Source organism: Apostichopus japonicus, chromosome 7 (genome assembly GCF_037975245.1).
Source record: "Apostichopus japonicus isolate 1M-3 chromosome 7, ASM3797524v1, whole genome shotgun sequence".
NCBI classification, from domain to species: domain Eukaryota; kingdom Metazoa; phylum Echinodermata; class Holothuroidea; order Aspidochirotida; family Stichopodidae; genus Apostichopus; species Apostichopus japonicus.
In genome coordinates this window covers 17,674,153-17,699,523 of record NC_092567.1, presented here as the reverse complement: position 1 = coordinate 17,699,523, position 25,371 = coordinate 17,674,153, and the positions used below count along the sequence as shown (strand labels likewise).

General features: G+C 36.4%; 1 protein-coding gene and 1 long non-coding RNA gene across 2 annotated transcripts; one reads left to right on the top strand and one right to left on the bottom strand.

Annotated features, from left to right (window-relative positions):
- Positions 1–672: 672 nt before the first annotated feature.
- Positions 673–25,371, bottom strand: LOC139970156 (uncharacterized). Its single transcript, XM_071975798.1, has 3 exons — positions 25,258–25,371; positions 5,209–5,543; positions 673–3,933 (listed from the first exon to the last, which is right to left on the bottom strand). Exons 2-3 carry the CDS (start codon positions 5,533–5,535, stop codon positions 3,916–3,918), a joined length of 345 nt encoding a protein of 114 aa, XP_071831899.1. The 5' UTR covers positions 5,536–5,543; positions 25,258–25,371; the 3' UTR covers positions 673–3,915.
- LOC139970155 (uncharacterized) lies at positions 6,167–12,955 on the top strand. Its single transcript, XR_011794054.1, has 3 exons — positions 6,167–6,378; positions 11,040–11,101; positions 12,411–12,955. It is a non-coding gene; the product is annotated as an uncharacterized lncRNA (long non-coding RNA).

Genomic DNA, 25,371 nt, shown 5'->3' with positions numbered 1-25,371 from the left:
TGTTAGATGTTATTCTCCATTGATAAGTTTGATATAAATTTTCAATTGGTGTCAACTGTTTATGTTTCTTGTTAATATCACAAGCTTTAAGCAACTATATCAAAAAGAACTGGTAAATCTCTAGACCACGCATCAATAAAATACTCCAAATGTATCGTCATGAGCTGACATATATTCAATATTTACCTTATTTGGCTTCGAAGTATTTTGCATTGAGCCGTTTTATTTCTGTAACCTTTGTACAAATCTATCTTTTTCTCCTTTCTGCCACCAATGCCAAGGCATGCCATCATACAGTGGCTATATGCTGACAGACAAACCTCATGAGGGTAAACACTAGTTGCATAGTTAACTTTAATGGTGTAAGCATATTAAATTGTTCTATAACTACCACTCCTCAAAAGGACTGATAATATCTTTACTCGAGTACGTGTTTGCTTTGTGTATGTTGTATTTTCCTTGTTAGACAAAGCTGATCATTGAACAAAATGCAATAAATATTTTTCTCTTTTGTCAAACAAAGATTTGCATGAATTTGTTACATTTCTTCCATACGACACTGGTTTTTACTTTGAATGGTTAAAGGGGCCCTGTTGACGAAATTCTGAAATGTGCAAAACGCTTCAAACAAAATAGACACATAAATATGACTTTTTATCAGTTCTTTTAGGGAAATTTATTTCTATGTTTTTCGTAACATTGACGTCGGTCTTTGAATAAAAAAAATCATGGGGTAAATACCAATTCACTGAGAGAGACAAAGATAGAAAACAAAAATATAATTGGTTAATGACATCAATGACATCAATGACATCAAATGACATCAAATACATCAATGACATTTTCCATGGCTTTCGCTTCTTTAATTTCAAAACAATGGCGTGCCAACACGAATGGCAAAACGAAACACAAATCACTATTTGGTCGTCTCGCTTGAGGTCAGCAAATTTGATCGCTCGGTCATCGTGCTTCACCATTAACTTGATCATTTTACCAAAAGTACGTTTAAGAGCTGAACCACAATACAAAAATAGGTCACTAAAAAAAACTAGCATTGCTAGCAATGGAATGACGAACTTCTTTACTGGTTTCAAACCTCTAGACAAACAATCAGTGTCCATTGCCTACTTGTTTAGGCTGTTCGCATAAGAGGGTAACTAAGTTTGATGTGAAATGGCATGGCATGAGCTAAATGGTAATGGAAGGAAAGCAATCTCAAACAATACTGTGTCGTCATTTAGTTGTTAGCACTGTCGAGAAATTCACCAAGGTTAATCAGTTATGACGTCATTCCCGAAGAACGGGATAAATTAAACAAAGCCACGATAGCTTTAGGCCGTGGCTATTCTTATGACTAGTTGTAACAAGTATTTATAAACTATTCTTACGACATCGGCGTATTCAAGCCCAGTGAAGTAAATAAAGCAACTTCGCATGTAGTAGTGTAACCCTAAACCTAACCCTAAACACTAACCTTAACCGGAAATTATTGTTACGCCTAGTCGTAAAAAAGTACTCCTAGTAGTAAAAATAGCCACGTTAAAGCAACTGCGCATACGTATTTATAAATTAGTCTTACAACTAGTCGTAAGAATAGCCACTTTGATATCTCTATCCCGCTTGATAACAGTACAATCTTCATTTGGATAAGTTCTTTATACGTCGTATATACCGCTATTACTTCAATTTAATAATGAACATTCTGACAGATATATCGGAAAAGTTGGCTGAGACCGATAACGCTTACTTTAGAACGTGAAATAATTCGCCCGATAAGGAAATCAGTTGTGTTTTCTGCTTAATTTCCTTATGGTTCATTTCAATTTCAATGATCAGTTTTTCTAAAATCTCCAACGTTAAAAACCTTGGTAACTTAATATGAAAATCAATTTACCTTGAATTGAATGTTAAATTGGAAACGAATCCTTTGCGAATGGCGATGCCTTGATTTAATATCCAAACTAGCTTGATCTCTAGTCCAAATAAGAGATTCAACCTTGTGTCGGTTCTGCCAACCACAGGATAGTCCTACTAACTTCCTATAGGGAAACAACTATCATGAAATATGTATTTAGCGTCTTAAAGGTTTGAAAGTGTGTCGGTATATACAAATGATATAGGCTACAACTGAACTGAATAAATGGAAAGTATAGCAGCTAAGCTTATAATATTTCAATGATTACACTAAATATGACGGAAACATGGAGAAAATATTCCAACTCGATCAAATATTAATTCAATATATGGTTTACGTGCGATATCACAATACAAATAGCACAGACAAATACCTAGGTCCATCATGGACAATGATTGTCGTTTTAAACAGCTCAATACTTCAAATTCATATCTGAATGACAAAACATTTTTGTGGAAAAGCGAATCGATAGCAAAGTTAGTTGCGCAAATTGATAATAATTTGCTGGAATCTTAAATAACATCACACTGATTAGTAAATAATTTCATTACAAATTGTCTTCTTTCAAACTAATGGCTCATATACTCTCATTTTGGCCTTTAATTATATACCACGTGATAAAATTTGTGACCCACTATGTAACCCACTCAACAATGTGATCGATCGTCGTATACAAAATAAGTATTATGTCCACAATATATATCTACATAGAATATTACGAGTCAAACGGACACGTCCGAACTTGTTATTGATTACACATACGACTTCCACAAGAATAATAGCAACAGTGGAATTTGAGGATACATTTACCACAGTCGGTATCTTGTTCCATTCTAAAGAATGGTGTTATATATACTATAGCTAAGACTAAACACGTTTTTCTTTGAACAAAATAAAAAAAAGTAATTTTGCATCTAGAGCAACCTGAATATTATGTAGGTGGTTTGACCTCAAAACACCCACAGGGTGATGCATCAACCCCATACATTTCGCAAATAATGACGATGTATGTAATGCATATCTATTAGTAAAAGCGATCAAGCTTGGCTTACAATCATTCTTCGCATTGTTGCATTTCCGAACGCTTTGAGGTCACACAATTGCCCGACGTAAATATCCAGACTGAGCCTTAACCTAATGGTCTGTTGACAGTTAGAATTAATCATCTAACCATCTTTAAACATGCAAACTTCAATATTTCGGTATGACCTAATTTCAAGTCGCTATGTATGTGAATAACTTTTGCGAAACAACTCATCACGCGTTCTACAAATCCTCCCAAATTTGTTTTCAAGTTACTGATATATATTATCGTTGCTTTATAAATGCTTGTCTCGGTATGAAAAAGCTCCCTTTTCCAATGAAAATCGTCTAAATCTAATTTGCCTATCTAGTTCATTGTTGGTATTCGCCTTGTCGTTCAATTAGATTATTATACGTCTTTCCGAATCCATAATATCAAATTATTAATATTTGAAATCATGATTGGAACACTGCCGGCAATAAGTTACATGCTTTATTTATTTATTTATTAATTTGTATGATAATGATTGGAGAGAATATGTTCATGATAGAATAACATATTGTACCCTAGCCACCAAACTGTAGAAACTTTAAACGGAAATGTTCCACCGTAATTTGTAGACATGTTAACGGAAATGTTTAATCTTCAAAAATAGTAGCTCCAAAATAAGTCACGAAACACAACCATTAAAATTGTCTTCTATTTTTCAACGCGAAACACTAAATTAAAAGGCTAAATAACAACAAGCTAACTAAAATTGACCGAACAATAACTAACAGCTGATAACTAACAACTAAACAACGGAATAAGTAAAAACTTAAACTTTGAGCCACCCAAACGTGTAAGTTGTAATCCATAAGCCCTTGCGGGTTTCTCCCACATTTTTGGTCGCTTAAGCGTCGTAAAACTAACTGCTGAGTATTTTTATTGTTGTATCACAAAACAGCAGCAACACCAGCGGCAACAGCAGCTCCGTTTAACGGCATAATACCACCTGAAAAACAAATAGAATGTGATTTACATAATAATGTGATATTGGTACAAAGTCTACAGCTTCATGTACTCTTGTGTGACCTGCATGGACAAACAATGTTGTGTATGTCCCCTAGTCAATCGGGAGACATACACAACCTAGTGTTGTTGTTAGTGACGATACGTTCCTCCGTACTGTGTTACTAAGTGTCTGTGAAGAAGTGAGTAATATATCATTTAAAGGGGTTCTTTCCAAACTATATAAGAACAAAATAAAGACCTGAACTGTGCAAATAACAACGAACAGAGCAGTGAAACAAGTTTCTGATATGTTGACGTCTCTCCAGAATATTGCAGCTATAACACGGCCTGTGTGTTTAATTTAATACTTTCGCTTACTTTTCCTTGCGATTATATCCCAGCGAAACTTGGAGGCACTGGTTGGTGTTCATTTGGGTTTATACGTAATGTGTTGGTGACACACTAACACATTCACCATTAGTCAAAGTTCCCTAACCTTGCTAAAAGCGAGCCGCTTGTGGATTGAATTTGTAAACATAAAATATCTTAAAATGTCAATTAGCAGCGACTGGAACATTCAAAGAACAAAGCATTGTTAGGACTAGGGTTGCTTTAGATATTTCACATCATATTAATTGTATTAAGTTAGCTATTTTTTTTATAAGAATATAACAAAATAAACATCTGCGTCTTATATGTGTATACGTTGAGGGAAATATTAAACATTCTTCAGACGGTAATTCGAATTGCAACAGGATTTGACGATCGGTTTGTGCGGTACTGTGTTATGTAAACAAAATTATTGAATTTTTATTTGATGTGTCTTTTCAAATATTTCAATGATACTTTGCGAAACGGTGATAACTTATGTCCCAAAATCATCATAATCACCTGAAAGCTTCGCCCACAATATTCGATGATGTTTACTGCATATGCTGATGATATCCGAAGTACTGATGTAAAAGAGTCACTTAGATTATTAAAGGTCTTTCCGAATCCATAATATCACATCATTTATATTTGAAATCATGATCGGAACACTGCTGGCAATAACTTTCCTGCTTCATTTATTTATTAATTTGTATCATAATGTTTTAATGTAAAGAGAATATGTCCATAATAGAATAACATAATAATTATCAATCATGAGATCATTTTTGAACTAATAACACAATTAGGCCTCCAAGCCAGTAAATGAAACATTCAGTAAAATTTACCTTCTTTTACCATAAACCGAAACAGTAAAATCAAAACCTCTGCACAATTGAGACGTCACCTCGATTATTATATGATCCTGACCTGCTCCACCACTTATAAGTTCTGGACTCCCACCTGTGCCATCACCCCGCTTATCCTCGGCTACAACGTATGTGATCACTTCATTTCTTCGACATCGGTATTTGAATTCACGTGTCTGATATCCAGGCCCGGAACCTGGACTTATGCTTTCTTCATGGAGTAACACGTCCCCATCCTTCCGTAATCCAAGAGTAAGGTTGAATTTTCCACCCTGTCCCTTGTATAGGTCGTTAGCCGCATCATAAACGACCTTGCCACTCGCAAGGGCACTTAATGTAACAGTAGCAGCAGCAACTATCGCCATGTTGGTATCTGAAGAACAAAGAATATGTGATTTACATATGTGATACCGTTACAAAGTTTTCAGTTTCATGTACGCATATGTGACCTGCATGGGCAAACAATGTTGTGTGTGTCCCTTTAGTCAATCGGGGGACATAAACAACCTTTTTGACGGCATTTCGTTTTTATCTCCATATATAACATATATGGAGATTATCTCACACCAATCGTTTTCAGTCTGAGGGCTCTTTAAATGCCTACTAGTTTTTACCCTAATGTCTGTTTGATGTGAAATTTCATCGTAGTGTACATCACAAGATGACACTTAAATGTTACTTATTGATAACATTTTAAAATGATCAGAAAACATACTTTTGGTACGTTTTCCGTAATTTTTTAAGTGATTTTTAATACAGCGCATGGTACTTAAAGGTATTGCGATGTAGACGTAAGCATTTGTTCAATTACATCGGTGAACATAGTGTTATTATGTGTTATCGTGACCTGTACCTTTAAATTCAACTCCCAGTCTTTATTTTAATTAGATAAAAACACACGGTGATCATGCAGAAATAAGGCAATATCATTGGTTAAATTTATGATTCCTATTGTGATTGGACGAGCGCTTGTCGATATGCTGGATGTTTGGGGTCAAAATAAATGGAACTGCTGTGCAAGCCTGCATGTATTTCCGTCTAGACTGTGCACGTGCTCGTACCACCCGTGACGTTTTGTATCCCGCATGGCGGGTCACGTAAAAAGCACACCAAACCCAACTCTCCACAATTAGATAGATCCAGTGCAGCAGAATATTGGTGTTTGCGTTCCATATTTACCAAATCCAACTCGCCAGTAGAAGAAAGCGGTAAGTCTATTTATTTAGTAAGTATTTAATGATAATATTTAAGTGATAATAATATGAATTTTGGTCCCAGGAAAAAATTTACCTCAAATTTACCGCGGTAGCATACCACACTTTTACCCCGGTAAAACCGGGGTAAAAACGCGGTAAATTTGTTGTACATTACCGCGGTGTTTTGGCCCTATGGACGCGGTAAACCGCGGTTTATCGCAGTAAATTACCACAAATTTACCATGGTTTTACCTCACTTTTACCCCAATTTTACCGCAAATTTACCACGGTGTTACCATACTTTTACCGCGCTTTTACTACACTTTTACTACGCTTTTACCCCAAATTTACCACAGCTTTACCGTTCTTTTACCCCAATTGTACCGTATATTTACCACGCTTTTTCCTTAGTTTTACCTCAATTTACCATATTTTACCATGCTTTTACCACAGTTTACCGTTCTTTTACCCCCAATTTTACCCTAGATTGACCACGCATTTACTACACTTTTACCCTAAATTTACCACAGTTTTACCGTTCTTTTACCCCAATTTTACCGTAGATTTACCATGCTCTTACCTCAATTTACCATACTTTTACCACGCTTTTACCCCGCTTTTACCGTAGATTTACTACGCTTTTACCTTAGTTTTACCTCAATTTACCATGATTTTACACTAACTGTAGGACAGTTTTACCTAACATTGAGCATGATTTTGTCCTAACTTCAATCAGCATGTATACCATATATTTCTTTGAATTTCACCCATCAGTGTACTGTATCATAATTTGGCTACATGCCTTTGCCCTTATTGTAATGGTTGTATACCTGACATGTAAGTCCTCAGTAGAATGCAACAGTTTTTAATTCATCAAATCCATGGAGGTTTCACACATGAGAAAGCTTTGTTGAATTTCAATTACCCTAGATGGTATGATTCCTGATTGGACTTTTGATCTCTTATTGTCCTCAAAGACTTATTATAAATGGAAAGAGTACTCTCTTCATAGATACATAGACTTGTCAAGTCATTTAATGGACCTGACAGAGAATACCCAAATCTGAGGACACTGATTGGACAATTTTTGTGTGCCACAGTGTTGAGGCACAGAAGTTATGCCTTATGTGTGATAGTTTATATAGTTCTTTTTTTTCATTTTAAAGGCTTTTAGGTTCTCCCTAATAATGAAAAAAGAATTAATTGTTGTCTCCTCTCAAATATTTCAGGGATTCCATGAAGGAATTCTCTATGTATCTATCCTCTGCTTGTTTTTTTTTAGGAAAAGAGAGGCATACTATAACATATAAGAATAGCAGTTTGTCTTTATTCAACTCATATCCACAGGTAATTTATATTGCCAACATTAAGATATGAATAGGACAAAAGGTTTGTCATATCAGTATTGCAAAAATATGGGACAAAATCATGGAAAATTGCTGTAAATGTAAAATCATGTTTCATAGTGTGGCCCATATATGTTCTACTGTGGTAAAATCATGGTACAATTATGGTAAATTTACCATAGTATAATTGCACCGTATATAGTTTTACCCTATTTTTACTGTGGTTAATCATGGCACAATTGTAGGAATTTCACATATGCAGTTTATGTACCATATAAACTTACCCTACTTTTACTACAGTAATATCATGGTAAAACTATGGTAAATTTACCGTAGTAAATGTACCACGCTTTTACCCTACTTTTACCGCGGTAATACCGTGGTAAAACTGTGGTTAATTTACCGTAGTAAATGTACCGCACTTTTACCCTACTTATACCGCGGTAATGTCATGGTAAAACTGCGGTAAATTTACCACGGTAAATGTACCACACTTTTACCCTTCTTATACCGCGGTTATATCATGGTAAAACTGCGGTAAATTTACCGCAGTAAATGTACCACACTTTTAACCTACTTTTACCGCGGTAATACCATGGTAAAACTGCAGTAAATTTACCGTAGTAAATGTACCACACTTTTACCGCGGTAATACCATGGTAAAACTGCGGTAAATTTACCGCAGTAAATGTACCGCACTTTTACCCTACTTATACCGCGGTAGTATCATGGTAAAACTGCAGTAAATTTACCGCGGTAAATGTACCGCACTTTTACCCTACTTATACCGCGGTAATATCATGGTAAAACTGCGGTAAATTTACCGTAGTAAATGTACCGCACTTTTACCATACTTTTACCGCGGTAATACCATGGTAAAACTGCGGTAAATGTACCGCTGTTGATTTTACCACAATTTTACCACACATTTACCCTATTTACCACACATTTACCATAGTTTACCGCGGTAAAATTAGGGTACATTTTTTGCTGGGGTACGCCACTGTGTTCGATCTAACGTTACTCCGTTAGTACAGTGGACCTAGCGTAGGTCTGAGTTAAGGCTGATTTGTACTAGTCTATTATTACTAGGCCTAGCCTAGGCCTATATATTGCGAAGTTAGGAACTCTGCTAGGAACTCTGCTAAGACCGGACACCCTCATGTTGCAGTTCGTAATATTACAGCAAGGGAAAATGAAAACCTACCAGTTTTCAAATATGTAGTAAAAACCATCAATAAATTCAATGTTAGGTCACAACATTTTACGATCTTCCCACAAAAAATGACCTTTGAAAAATATTTCCGTCAGGTATTTGAACATTGTGTTAACTTGAATGGAACCTCGCAAAACTCAACACTTTTACCAATCAACCACAATTTTCGTTGGATAAAATGAATATATTATGAATTGATGGTAAGAATTAGACCAGTCTATTTCAAATATTTAATGCCTTTCAACTTTTGGCTATACTCCGACGTTGTCAACCTACAGTAGGCATAGGCTAGGCTGAGCCAATATTTTCCTGTACAGAAAATACAAAATTTTCCCTAAAAAATTTACCGGAATTTCCGAAACTTTCACAATTGATATCTGCTGAGCAGATCTAATGAAGGGTGAATTTTGTTTCACACAGCTATTTCTTCAGTTGAATGGTTGAAAATCCTCTCATATTCTGTTTCTAAACTATGCAGGGTCCATTTAGTAATACTACTAGTACTAGGCTAGTTTGTACTCGTAAGCAATATATTACAGTAAGAGTAATGCGAAGTTAGGAACAATGCATAGTCTGAACACCTTCATTTTCGTAATATTTCAGCATGAGAAAAATAAATACCAGTTCAAATATATGTAATAAAAGGCTCCAGCCAGGGAGAGTTGCATTATTACCCCGCCACAATTTACCTGCACCCTGTAGGCCTAGGTGGCTGCTAGGTGGCTACGTTCTTAAATGGCTACGTACTTGATAACGATGCAATCGTAGCCACTATCCCTACTTCCTCTGAATTATTTTCTACTGATCCCTGTACAAAATGATACACACAAATGAGAAAGATGCAACTGGACCCACCCTAGCCACTCTTCTTACACATTCAGATTTAAACGATTTTTAAACATTTCTCTGTATCAAAAGATAGGCAGAAATGAGAACGCTGCAATTGGAGCCATCTAGCCACTCTTTCTACTCCCCTCACATTTTTCTTTATTAAAAGATAGGCAGAAATGAGACCGATGCAATCAGAGCCATGGTAGCCACACTTTCTACTTCCCTCGGTCTTGAATAGAATGTAAAAGGATAGGCAGAAATGAAAACCAAGCCATCGTAGCCACTATCCTTACTCCCCTCCGACTTAAAATTTTCTTTAACATTTGTTTGTATAAAAAATAGGCCGCAATGAAAATTGAAGCCATCTTAGGCTGCCTGCGACCCTCAGACTTAAAATATTTTTCATTATTTTTCTGTATAAAAGGTAAGGCAGAATTAAGTACGTGTAACTGGGGCCATCAAAGCCACTCTGCCTGCTCTCCTCGGACTTAGAATAATTTTCAACATATCTATGAAAAAGTTTCTGGAATAGAAAAAAAATGCCAATATTTGAAAGATGTTTATTTCAGTTTGTATTGTCTCTGTTTAGACCAAGTGAGAAAAAAAAATTAGGAGGCCCTTATTTAATTTTTTAAATGGCCGCCCGACACATTTTTGAAGACTACCACCTGCCAGGTTAATTTTTAACTTTTTCCTTCAAAATATATAGACTCCCATGTGATGTACATACTAATAAACTATTTCCACATCATTGCAGAGTGATGCTGAAGTCTGTTGAAAAATACTATTTTTTAAATGATTTTTTTCCAAAAGAAGTTTTTTAAAGTATTGTAGTGATTTTAGTGTGGTGAGAAACTACATTTTCTCACATTAACTTGTTTACACCCATTGTAGTATATGACTTTAATGAAAGAGTCTTATTTAGTTTTTCTAATCTGTGCTCCTGAGAATCTGTAAGTGTTAATGAAAAAACCTTATGAGCCATAAGAATAAGTGTTATAAGCATATCCTATCTTGATTTAAAAGCTTGGGAAAGTTTTACTGCATGCTCTTATAGTACTAATATTCTGCCCTCTCTATTGTGCACAACCCTGAACACCGCATTCCAAACCAAGTCAAATGACCCTACAAAATTCAGTATCAAAATTCAATTGTGCCTTTCAGCTCCTGTCTATAATATAATACAACAAATTATAAAACTAACTCAACAATCAAAACCAGTAAACCATAAACACATGAACAAAAATGCTCATGACAACTATTTTCCAATTTCTTCACAGATAACAGGAAAACAAGTTTCAGCCTAAGCAACCTACACCATCATTGGCATAGATAACGAAGAGTAAGTTCAATTGACATAGATAATTTCATCACACATGAGCATTAGTGTCCTTCCTTACAAGAAAATTTACATCCTTACCAATCACCATATTTAATGGAAATTTGAACAAAACATCACCCTACTATTCAAGTTAAAATCATATATGGTTCAGTTGTAGGTTAACAGCAAATTGAAAGCTTTGGAAGAAAAAAACAGCCTTCCGTTACCTTTGTTTTCACTTTCTGTAAAACAATCAGAAATATCTTGGTAGCTGCGGACCATTAACAATCACTCCAATGTTCAACAATATTCTGTGATTTGTTCTCAATCTGGTGACCTCAAATTCACTCAAATTCAAGCATAAAATGAAACTCTGTGAACCAAGATTCATATATATCATTTTTAGCTCATACCTACAGATTTCATGGTACAATGTTGAGGATTTGTCACGATACTACTGTGGAAGTGTTACTTTCAGGTTGTTCATGAATTTAAGATCAAAGGTCAACCAAGGGTCTCTTGTGGCCAGGGCCATGTCCCTTTATTTTCAATAACACTCTTAATTGATGGCCTCCAAATTACCTTCGAAATAGTTGCCACCAAATGTTGACTATATGCACGAAGTTACATGTTCATACCAAGTTTCATGTTGATTCAACAATGTCTAGTAATTTGCTTGTGGTGACCAAAAAATTGACCTGCAAATTTTCAGCACAATGTACTAAGTTTTATGTTGATCCAACAATGTCTGGTAATTTGACCTCAAATGACCCCTGGTGACCCTCGGAATTTTCAGCACGAAATGTGGACTACATGTACCAAGTTTCATGTTCATCCAGCAATGTCTAGTTTGAGCCCCTAAAATGCCAGGGCCTAAACACTTATAGGGCCCAAAGAGTTTTGATCTATGACACATACCTAACATATGTATCAAGTTTGATCCAATTCCATTCAATACTTTTTGAGTTATGGACGTTTGTTACGAACAAAGAACAAAAGAAAAAGGAAGAGAATAACAGAAGGAGAGACATGATGATTTCTTAAGCTGCTCTGCCGCAACTAAAAATGTACCCTGGTTCACATCATATCTGCTCTGACCAGGGGACAGTAAAACTTGATTTGAATTTCAGCTTGAAACTTCTCCAAACATGCCTCTGTCGCCTTTTGCTGATCGCTGGTTATCAGTAAACATGCAAGTGTACCTTCCGAACGGTGTCCAACAACCTTCTCCCTGTCCTTAGGAGACACATTATCTTCAGTGTTTTCCTGTACCAAGGAAACAAATTCATCTGCCCTAGTTTATTTACTTTTATTTCTTCTCAAATTTCAGACTAGACAAAATCTCCATCATCACAGAGTGCGGGAACACCTCGACCTACCTTCCAGTCTGCTCGAAGTCACTGGCCTTGACCTTATTGACATGACTGTGCTTCAATGTCAATTGACAGTGGAAGGAGATAAGGTCAAGAAGATTCAGTTCGAGTATCATGTTACTACAGCAGTATAGTTGAAAGTCCAAATAAGAAACTGATGACTAGAGGTTATTTCTGGACAAAATTGGCCCCTGATTGACCGTTATTTGGTCATCGGTATAATCCCAGTCTTCTCGAAGTCACTGGCTTTGACCTTATTAACACGACCCCGCTTCAATGTCAATTGACAATAGAAAATAAAGTCAAAGATAAACAGTTTACCCTGTTGCTACAGGTGTATAGTTAGCAAGTCAAAATAAGAAACTGACACCAGGGGCTCGAGTCGTAGGAATCTATGCAATCATGGGTGCATGTGTGTGTGCGTGTATGGGTATGTGACATGTGTGTGTATGACACAAAGCTTGTAAGTAGGTTTTCTCGACACTCCAAAGTGGATTGAGGTCATACTTCACAAGAAGATTCAGTTCGAGTATCCTGTTACTAGAGCAGTATAGTTGAAAGTCCAAATAAGAAACTGATGACTAGAGGTTATTTCTGGACAAAATTTGCCCCTGATTGACCGTTATTTGGTCATCTGTATAATCCCAGTCTTCTCGAAGTCACTGGCTTTGACCTTATTAACATGACTCCTCTTCAATGTCAATTGACAATAGAAAATAAAGTCAAAGATAAACAGTTTACCCTGTTGCTACAGGTGTATAGTTAGCAAGTCAAAATAAGAAACTGACAACCAGGGGCTCGAGCCGTAGGAATCTATGCAATCATGGGTGCATGTGTGTGTGTGTATGGGTATGTGACATGTGTGTGTGACACAAAGCTTGTAAGTAGGTTTTCTCGACACTCCAAAGTGGATTGAGGTCATACTTGGTACAGAAGTTGCCCATCATTAGTAGACGATCTCTATATATTTTGGTTCCAATATCATGAATATTTATGAGTGGGCAGGGCTTAGAGCGAATTCTCCAAAATGTCAATATCTCGGCAACTGCATGTCCGATTTTGATCAAACTTGTTTTGATGGCATTGGTAGGTGGTTTGGTACGTTTGTGTGGTACGAAATTTCATCTCATGAAAATTCTGAAGGGGCGGAACGTAGTGCAATTTTGCTCATGCCCAGACGTTATTTGTTTTTACAAAAGTAGCACCTGTTATTTGGTCATCTGTATAGTCAGATTAAACATTCGTTTTTACAAACTATTACTGTTCCATTAGACACGGTTTTCCATAACACGTAATACACTTCTTCATTTTGAAACTATATGCAAAAGACAGCTGTGTAAATACAAAGTCTTTTACTGAAGTTATTCACTACATATCATAGTTCCAGTCTTATCAAACTATCTATTTCCAAATAAATTATTTTCTATTCCTTGTCAGAGGTTCAAAGAATCTATGCAATCATGATTGTGTGTCAGGATGTCCTCCTGTAGGTATGAATACAGGTTCTACAAAACCTGTATTCTTGACTTCTGTTGAACATGCCATGTAACAATTCAGTAAATCTAGATAAATGGTATTTTTTTCGCAAAATGAGTATCTTAAGCAAGTGTACAACAAAGAAAATTTCTACATACGGTTTGATACGTAGTCTACCAGACAACGTCAGTAGTGACCTCATTCTGTTTGTGAACACCACCATTCAGAAATGCGGTGTTTACAGATTTATGGTTATTACGTGCAGTATTCACATATACCTTTCATTATCTTGGGCAGTCTCAAGGAAGTAGTCTACCCCTATTGTTTATTTATTGTTCCAGTAATCCAGTGATAAGAGAGGTTAAAATTAATTTTTCCACAAGAAGCACAGCTATGGTCAAACTTCATATTTGGTGGACAGGTCCACAATCAGTGGCGGCTGTGCATGATATTTATTCAGAGAGAATAAACCGGAGGGGGGCTTTTACCTTCACAACATATCATTTTATACTTCCCCAGTTTTCTCAACCGATTCTTTCCCCCAAAAGTAGTACTTATTTATCCAAAAGTCACCTATATTTCAACTAAAAAAATTATATCACCTTGCCGACATGTAATATCCAACACATTCCTGCCATTTAGTCTTTAGACAAACTATGACATTGTTATTGTTTTAAGTTTCTTTTTATATTCCTTTTACATCATTTGTTCTTCTTTATTTTTATGTTTATAGTTCTATCAGCCATTTCTAGAATAGTGTTGAAATAAAACGAGCCTATAAAACAAACAATTGCGACTATGTCATTTCTGTACATATTAATATGTTGAAAATGCTGAAAATTTGAGGTCAAATTACTAGAGATTGTTGGATCAACATGAAACTTGGTACCTTTAGCCAACATTTCGTGCTGCAAAATGGGGAGGTCATTTTACTAGACATTCATTCATGCTTGAATAGAATCCTCAAATTTGATTGGTCTTATCGTGAGGTTATCTAACGAATAATCAACGCTCTGTGTTTAATGCTATCGCTGGATGCACTCTGGCTTCGCTTGTATTAAACCCAGAGCGTTTATTATTCTATATATAACCTCACTCTAGACAGTGAAATAAACCCTAATTGTTAGATCAACATGAAACTTGGTGCATAAGGTCATTGGAGCAAATTTGGTAATTATCATCAAAGTTCACAGGATGTATATCTTATTAACCGCAGCAGCTATATTGACATGGTTTGCTATATAGTTGTAGGCTCATTTGCTCTGGAACTGGTGATTTGCATCGATACCGATGAAAAAACCCACTGATAGCTCAACCAGGCGAGACACTTGAGACGGATCACCTTGATTTATTTCTCAAGAAATGTTTCAATAGCATTTTACATCGGTGGAAACAATATAGATGGAGATACAGCTGCGTTGCTGCTCTTGTTGGTTGATGCCTTTACAGCTGTACGTTTCTTTGTTTGTCCCGCCAAAGCAGTAGAACATTTTACTATTGAGGGCAACAATGCCCTCTCCTTCCCATTCCACCTTAAACACACCAGGGGTAGGATTGTCGTACTGTTTATGTTCTTCCGTATTTGTACGTGGAAACCATTGATGTTTATACCGTTGATAGTCTTTGTACAGGTCTTTGTTGAGCAAATCTTCTAGTTTTTTGGGTTGCAATGGCAATAAAGGCAGATTCAGTGTCCATCTCAACATACTCCTAAAAGTTTCATTCGAAATATTTGTCCAAGATATCGTAGTTAAATGGAAGCATGCCTAACTTTGCATACTGATATAAGATAGAGATACATTTGTAGAGGTAAGTCCATCGCAATAGAGCGATTGGCAGATTCAACTTACAAACTATGTCTCAGTTAACCTTTCGTTTGAAATTTGGTCCTTATTTTCAGCCAATGCTTTTCATAGAAGTTCGTTTAAACCTTGAACTGTCCACACGCCCTAAACTATATGGCAAGAGGGGATTCTAAGAATAGCGGACCGGGTTTTTCAGCTTTAATTTGTCATCCATGCCATGGCCGCTTGTATTGGTTGTTCCATAGGCACCATCAGTAGAATTATTTCTCTTTTGTAGGTGATTCGCAGTATGCACTCTCCTCGGATCCTTCGCGTCAGCTTTGTGACTTTCATATTCCATCGGATCGGACCCTCATCCTCCTTTTATGTGGCCCTTCTCTGAACGTCCAATTGTAAAATGAGGATGGGTGACAGGTGAGGATGCTCGTTGTCTCTTAGCAGACAGCTCGTTTTCATTAGACGACTTATCATGAGTATTCAAGTGTCCAACGCATCTCTTCGTAGGTGTTACTCTGGTGTTAAGGGATCGCGTTTTGAAAAAATCTGTGACACGTCTTACAAAGTCTCCCGCACCTACGTGTAGACTGGCCATGTGACGTTGCAGATGACGTTGAAGATTGAAACCTTGCGGGCACAAGGAACAAATGACTGTCATTCTTACATTGATGTACGGTAAACTTGAACAACCAAGATAAAACAATATTGTAATTAACGTTATGTAAACTTGTAGATATAAACGGTTTGAAGTCAAATGACTGAATAAGTATTGGACGAAATCACTTGTCTATATTCATAACTGGATCATGTCCCGCTCTTCGCCGGTCAGTATATTCCACTACTAAGAGAGGTGTTTTGTAGTTGTGTTGCATCTTAAAAGAGTCCAAATAAAATAAAACTGTTAGCAAACTGCTTATCCACTAGCGAGCCTGTGTAAGAGAATGTGTAAAAGTAAGTTGGCCTGACGTTTCGATCCTAGTAGGATCTTCTTCAGCGGCTAAATGGCAAGTGTCATTTATCCTCTGAAGAAGATCCTGCTAGGATCGAAACGTCAGGTCAACTTACTTTTACACAATCTAAAAGAGTCATTGTTTTGTTTCTCCCTAAATATTTTGAGAACAACACTTCACAGCACTAACATATTTTAATTTAGTGAATGAATTTTATTTGTATTATTATTAATCCCAAGCTATGCGACTATGCCGACCTTTCACCGTTGTTAAACTCGTCACCAACCTTTCATTGAATGGTCTGGTCCAAAATATTGGGAAACGTCTTTTGTTGTTTGGTGGACTTTTTTCTCAAGGAATAATATTGAAACATTGATCCGACGTTGGTCTGTTTGCTACAGCAGTACTACAACACTACACGATACACACTTGTTGTCAACACATACAGACATACACAATCACTCTTAGAATATGAAATTACTCATTGTACCTTATAAACAGACAGAACAGACATATAATCCATTGGTTGTCTCGTTCAGGCATGTAACTATGACAACAATTTTATACATGATTTACAATGAAAAGACATACAACAATCGATATGTCACTAGGTGCAAGGGCTTTGAAGCCGAAGCTTTTACATGAAACCCATCGTAACATAATTCATTACAAAGTAAATGTAAATAAATGCGAAAATAGAAGGATATGATGTACCATTGATGATATATTGTGAACTATGAACATATTGTGAACATGAACTTTCACCACCTTTAGTATCGGATTTACTTAGCTTCCTTGGAACGAAATGGTACAGCACCAGTTGAAATTGATAAATTAAAGATAAATGTAAGAGGAGCTGCTAAAGCAAAATGATTATCTTGGAGAACATTAACAAAAATATTATCAATACCACACGAACATTTTTTTTCATATTCATAGTTAAGTCAATAATTTCTGTGTAAGTAGTTGGTAATAAAAATAGAGATATTGGGTTTGCCTCAGGAAGAAAGTCACGAAAATTTGAATTACATAGCGGGTTGTACTTGCAATATATTAGCAAAATAGTTGTTGGATGTGTCAGCCAATTTATCGGTGATATATATAATTGTTATTCTCTTTAATTTTATCAATACGAGTTTGGGTGAAGTACGACCAAGAATTTTATAAATGATATCCAAAGTTTCCTTTACGTTGTTTTATTGTCATCAAAACATTTCTCATAATGCATCTTTTTAGCCAATATGATAATATTGGCTAGCTTATTTTTTAATACTGAGTGTACTTGTACTTATTAATGGAAGAGGGGGCGAGAAATATATTTTTTATAAAGCTTGTTCTTTTTGGAAATATATCTTAAAATATCAGGTGTAATCCATGGGGACTGGAGCGCCTATGATAATTAACCTCAAATTCTTTAATAATACAATGCTTAGATATAATTTGGTGAACACTATCAACTAATAAATTATATGCCACATCTGCAATCAGTCTCATTAAATAGAGGTCCTCAATCAAAAGAAGAAAGTTGAAGTTTGACATTGTGTAGCGCTTTCGCACTAGTATCCCACTTGTGGTTAACAAGCTTATTTGTGTTAACAGATAAACTAGTACCAAAATCCCTATAACAAAAGATGGTAAGTGGTCGCTAATGTCAGATAATAGGTGCCAGATTTTTGAACGAACAATAGAATCATTACAACAAATATTATCAATGAGTGATGAAGATGTGGATGTATTCCTTGTTGTTTTTTATATTAATGGTAAATAATGTGATGACAGTACATTAAATCAAGAAAATGTGAAATATGAGGCAAATGGTCATGCTTCAAAAGATCAATATTAAAATCACCTGTAACATAGCAAGTTTTCTCTTCATTTTGTATGTTTTGCAAACTACCAGATAACACATCATTAAATGCAGTTATTGGGACATCAGGGGGTTATAAATAACTCTCAAGATAAAAGTTCTATTGTTGAGTTTAACTTCAACACACATGGACTCAAATAAAAGAGGGTTTAATAAAAGATCATTTCTAATTACAAAAAGTACTAATTTATTGATAATGATTCCAACTTCCCCGCCACGTTTAACACTCCTTTAAATCACTTTCGTCTGAATATTAAGTTGAATTAAGATTAATGGGTGAAATATCATTATCATCAGGTTAAAGGTTGAGCTCCTGTTCACAAAAAGAAAAATCATTTACTAAGGAAGGGTAATCTCTAGAAAAGTGTTATACATTGTGTTACAACAGGGTATAAGCATGAACTCTATACATTTAACATGGTGTAGATATCTCGTCAATCAGAACTAGTTGTAACTAGAAAAGACAAGAAAAAAATAACGTGCGTGATAAACGTAACTATGCGATATGGCAACCTGAAATAATTCATTGTTGATTCGAGTGTAACACAATAAGTGAATTAATTTATTGATATATATATTCAGATATACTTGCTGCAAATATGACAAACAAATTTGAATAATTCCAAAAACTCAAACATGGCCAAATGTATAACATCAATAAGACATTAGCTATAACACGTAAGGGGAACCCTCGAAAGTAGAGAATATTTTTATTTGTGTCTACACAGTCCGAACAATTACAGCATGTCAATTTAGAGTCTTTTGAACCTGACGTATTAAGGCGTACGTTTGTGTTAAGGCCCGGTCACACTATACCGATTTTTTATCGGAATACTATCCGATTTTCCCAGAGGAATCGAAACAGACAGTTTTTCGTTCGGGTCTTCTAGCCACAGTGATAAAGGACCTGATTTGCTATCTGTTGAGCCATTCCGATGTGGAATAGCCATCTCCTAACTTTTGATATTGACTCCGTTTCCTTTTATCGGTTAGCTATCCGATTTCTCTTCCGATTTTTTATCGTTTTTCGATGTGACGTCACTTCAGAACGTAGTCCGTTCCAGAACCCCTCAAATTTGGAGTAGGTATTCGAATATTCCACTGCATTCATTACATTCACTACCACAAACCTCACTCTTCGTCCTAAAATCGGAAAAATCGGACCGTATTCCGATAGAATATCGCTTTAGTGTGACCGGGCCTTTACTGTGAACGCTATACACAACAGGAGAAAGTAGTCTTACAAGGAAAATGTAAGTATGCAGTCTGTTCTATCCGAGAAACACACAGTTGTGAAACTACGGTGTGTCTAGTGAAATAAAATTTATTATCTATACGATAAGGTAATTAAATAATACCAAGGTACACCGATTACATTTGTGTTAATTTGTAAGATGGGAGATCACTCAACCGCTCTATCGACCGGTTTTAACTCTACAAAGCGTATTTCGAAATACGCTCAGCAGGGCTTTTTGTCAGCTATAGTTTGGCAAGTCTAGACCCGTTTGGGTGCCGTCACACGTTTGAATACACAGTGTGTAACCACAAACAAGTAACGTGCTGCATTAAGATTTCTTCCTAATATATGTCGTTTCTCATACCGTGTTTCCTTCTGTTCATAGGTTTGTTTTCACATGTGATAACGTATTTCTTTCCAGGCTGGTGATAGGGCTGATTTTTTTAACGTTGAACGTATTACCCATTTAAGGTTACTGCACTGGAAAGAGATGGTATGAAGTGGTGACATTTGTGACAAAAGCTGAAGTTGACAATGTGAACATAGCCATTTGTTATACCATCTTGCCCACGTCGTCGCATGCTAGTCAACAACAATCTGAAGTTTTAAAGGTTGGTATAAAAAAGGGTTAGGTCTGTTGCGATGAACATTCTCTATATTTCGAGATCTAATTTTGTGTAAAAAGTATGTCAGTCCCTCACAATATCGTTTTCATGCATATCTTATCCACCCAGCATAATTAGTCGTAGATTAATGTAAAGTAGAGGACAATTATGTCATTGATGTAAGTTAATTACTGGCGGATTAAGGCGAATAGTCAGCAGAGGACGGTGCTATTGTTTCTTCAAAATACCAACCTACAGTGAATCAATATTTGACCATGTTTCAAAAAAATCGACCTACATAACATTTGAAAGGTACCAAAGTATACTGTGTTCTTAAACAGTCTTGGAGAAATGTTTACTGTAAGTGTGAGTGCAAAACAAGGGTATGATGTAGCGTGAGTCTCTTACCGCAAAATTGATTACATAATGTATGTATGTATATGTGATCTTCCCGCAAGCAGGAACTCGCGAAAGAAGCCATGGAGGCTTTTAGACTCGCAAGCTGACCGAAGCCAATCTCTCGGCACACATCCATTTAACGTTCATGTCGGGAATTTGTTATTGAACAACACCCTTGCCAGACGACACACATTGCTGTCGGCGGGGAATCGAACCGGGGATCTCATGACTGGGAGACGCCGGCGTTAACCACTAGGCTATACACTCCGCTATACACTCCGCCATTATATGTAATGTAACGTATTATGTTAGTACATACAAAGATGCCTGTATATAGGATGATGCTATTATAATCCTTATGTACCAATACGACATTGTTCAGTTTGCACGATTTACATGTGGGGTCAAGAACATTGGTTCTTGCACTCAAAATACGAAACATCGTCATATGAACAAGACCCAGTATACAAAATAACGTGAAACCCACCGTAACATATTATTTCATATTGTTGATATGTATACGTTCAAACATAACAACCCATTCTTGTGTATTATTTAAGACAACAATTTAACAAGCAATATGCTTCTCCAGCATAACAAAAAACGACAGGAACCCACAAAATGAGATGACAACACTTTTTAAAAGTTATTTAGTGAAATTTTGTTAAAAAAGAGTTGCTGTTTATATAAAGAACACGCTATAATTGAATTTCTGTTTTTGCACAGTTTTGGAGCAGGGTCATGGGTCAGTTAAGGTTAACATAGGTCAAATCTTGAAACCCTTGTAAAACACAGGATCGCAAGGTAGGTAACTACAACAGATGTCATATTTAGTACGTATATTCCCCATAGTGAGTACTAGAGTCCTTTTGCTTTTGGTTAATGCCAAAGGTAATTTGGTGTCAGCAGAAGTCATAGGAATTGAGATTATATTAAAGGTTCACTGATTTTGTTTAGTTGGTTTAGCTAGAAGAGATCAGCAGCACTCTAGAGTTCTTTCAGAGGTACAAAATATCATCCCATCATATATAGCAATGTTTCCCTTGCTACTTGGATCATCTGTGGAGAACCTTGCCTTTAGTTGAAAAATATATATTTCAATACTTAAAATGATTCAAGCCATGTGGTTTGTGCTATTTTTCAAAACACTACATTCATACAAAAATAATAACTTCATTCTATAAAACAATGTTCATTTAAAATTTTATTGCGACACTTACAATTGTAGGCATGTTCTATTGGGTTCAAGAACGTGAAAAGAAGAATGAACAAATGAACATGTTTTTGTTACTAATAAATAAAGCCAATCTCAAGTCATTTAGACAGTGCATGCTTCATAGATTTGTATTTGGTTGACATATCCATGCAAGGTTTGAGTCTATGCATGGTGAAACCACTCTTTTACTGTAATCACGGTAGAGGAGAAGTCACTAGTGTAGAACCATGGATTTCAGTTTGTTACCTAAAATTACCTTTTATTTATTCAAAACTGACTTTCATCTACTCCATTGTGGTAACATACCTATGTTAGATTCATGTACACACTCCCTGATGACAAACAAGGTATTGTAATTTTAGGTAACAAACTGAAATCCATGTGTAAGATTATCTCCCTGGCACCATTTAAATTATAGTTACTGTGCTTCTCTTTTGTTTCATGTTTTTACTTTCCTAGTTTATAGATTGTCGTTTGGAGTAAAACCAAATCGAGAGAAGAAGCGCTGTAATGGGCAAAACCCAAAGCTGGGAAAGCTATGTGAAAGCCTTTGGTAGATGGAGACAAGTTGGTGCTAAGAGATAAACTCTGTTATTCAACACTACCTTATGTGTGGCTATACGGTTGTCAGACAGGTTTCATACAACATGATTGTTAAACATATTCTCTCTTTATTGTTCTACTCATTTTATGCGTTGAACGGCGCTGAACGGTGACCTAGCAAATATTGCTTCCTTTTGTGCTTGTAGAGCTGAACGTGATTAACGCTGCCACTAGTAAAGTAGACTTCTCTGATCTTAATTTAACACTCTTCTCTAATACTGAATACCAAGAAGGCCTTGGTTTTGTATGTCTTCGACATTGAATAAGAGACTCTAGGTTAGATGTTGCATTACCACCTGCCCTGTATCTGAACAGCAATGCTATTTCAAACTCACAGTAGAGAACTGTTAACATATCATCTAGAGAGGTGGCTGTACAACAGATCCTTTCACATGAACAGCAATAATATTGTATTTATAAAGAGGTAAACTGTTAACCCATTGACAAGTATTGCTGTTGCACAAAAGTTCCTGTAGTAGAACAGCAATATCATTGTACACATAGAACACGTACCCGTATGAAATGTTGTACACAAACAGGCTTAAAATGTTTCTATCGTGTCTGAGAGAGTTAAAGGAAAGTCCAGAGTGAATATCTTGAAAAAGACAAGGAAGTTAAAAGCATTGCAAAAAGGGCAAAAGAGAATCGATAGATGGGCTAGCAGGCAAAGCTGAGCATGCAGCAGCAAATCTGAGATTGAAAGAATTTTACATGTTTACCAGGAAAATGACAAATAGAAGAAAGAATTTGCAGTCATAAAACATAAGCAAAGGGGATCACTAAAGATGCTAGTGCCAGGAAAGAAAGGTGGAATGATCACTTTTGTTGTGTTTTAAATAGAGATGAGCCACAGCACCCAGTTACAGAGGAACATGGGATAGTAATTGACGAAAACCTGGACATAGACGAATCAGAATTTTTTTATTTGATGTCAGAAAATCACTTCAGGCACTGAGAAATGGAAAACACCAGGAATAGATCGGATACATGCAGAAATGCTAAAGGCAATGATAAGGGAAGGATGAAAGTATACCAGATGTGTGGAGTAAAGGTATTATAGTCAAAATCCCAAATAAAGGAGACTTGAAGGATTGCAACAATTGGAGAGGAATTACTCTACTACCTGTCATTAGCAAAGTTTCTGGCAGAATACTGATTGGACGAATAAGGGATGGCATAGATAAACATCTCAGGAAAGAACAGGCCGGGTTCAGAAAATGTAGAGGGACAACCAAGCAAATCTTCATCTTAAGGAATATTATGGAACAGTCATGTTAGTGGATATCAACTCTATGCCTTTATTTCATTGACCTCGAAAAGGCATTCGGCTCTGTACATAGACCAAGCCTATGGCAAATACTAAAGAATTACAGCATTCCAGAAAAGCTGTGCAGTGTTAGATGAAGGCGAGCTAACTGACTGGTTCCACATCACCTCTGGTGTCCGATAAGGTTGTGTAAATGTCAGGATTTTTAATCCTTTTGGTCATCGACTGGATAATGAGAAATGTAACTGGGACAGAGAGAAATGGAATTGGGTGGAATTTAACAATGTTTTAGAAGACTTAGATTTTGATGACCTGTTATCTTCTAAATTTGATCATGTTCAGAGGAAGACTAATAGAGTGGTGAATGAGGCAGCAATGGTTGGATTGAAGGTAAATGTTGGTAATTACAAGATGATGAGTTAAATACACAGAATGAGCAGAAGTGAACGGTCATCGATGTGGAGATTTGAGGAGGCTGCTGAATTTACCTACATTGGTGCAAAACTTAATAAAATTGGAGGTGCAACAGAAGATATAAATGCAGGCTGGGGAAAGCTACGGCAGCATTCTGGAGCCCGATTAGAATTTGGCACCAAGGAAACATCAAGAGACAAACTAAAATCACCATATTCAAAACCCTTGTAAGATATCATATTGCTATATGGATGTGAGGCATGGAAGAAAACGTAATTAGGAGAGAAAAAACTGGACACGTTCCAGTATAAATGCCTCAAGAAAATACTTAAATAAAATACCCACATACCATCAGTTATGAAGAGATGGAGAGTGACCAACTTGGACAGGATAAGTAATGAAATCACGACGGGAAGATGGAACTGGCTAGGACATGTGCTGCGAAAAGACAGGGCAGACAACAATTACATAGCCATGGAATGGACCCCAGAAGGTTCAAAAGCAAGATGAAGGCGTAAAGCAACATGGCGGAGGACAATAGAGAAAGAGAGGAGGAGAACAGGCTGGAATAGTTGGAACGAAGCCAGGACAGCAGCAGCGAACAGGACGAAGTGGAGGAAGACGTCTCGGCCTTTTGTGCCTCTTGTCACAGAGAGCGTTAAGTTAAGGTAAAACTGTTTTGCATTACAACATGCCCTGTATGTTAACGACAATATTTCTGTAAGCATACACGTAATATCTGACAAAATACTGGACAGTGCTGTAAGAATACAACACGGACCTCAACGTTTACTGCAGAAGTACGTACATCATCATAACGTACAGACGCAGACACAGTAGGCCTACCGTAGAGTTTGAACTGAACTTTATTTCGTATACATACTTACACAGGCTTACAGTCTATTCTGACTTACCGATATAAATAAATAAATAAATAAATAGTATTTCTGGCTGGATTACCCACTTACATGGAATCTGAGACACACAGGTCGTAGAAGCGTCTCCTTGACAGAATGATCTGGTAAAGCTGTCACAGTTTGACTGTTTAGTGATGAGCAACGCCCAATAAGGTGTAAACGACG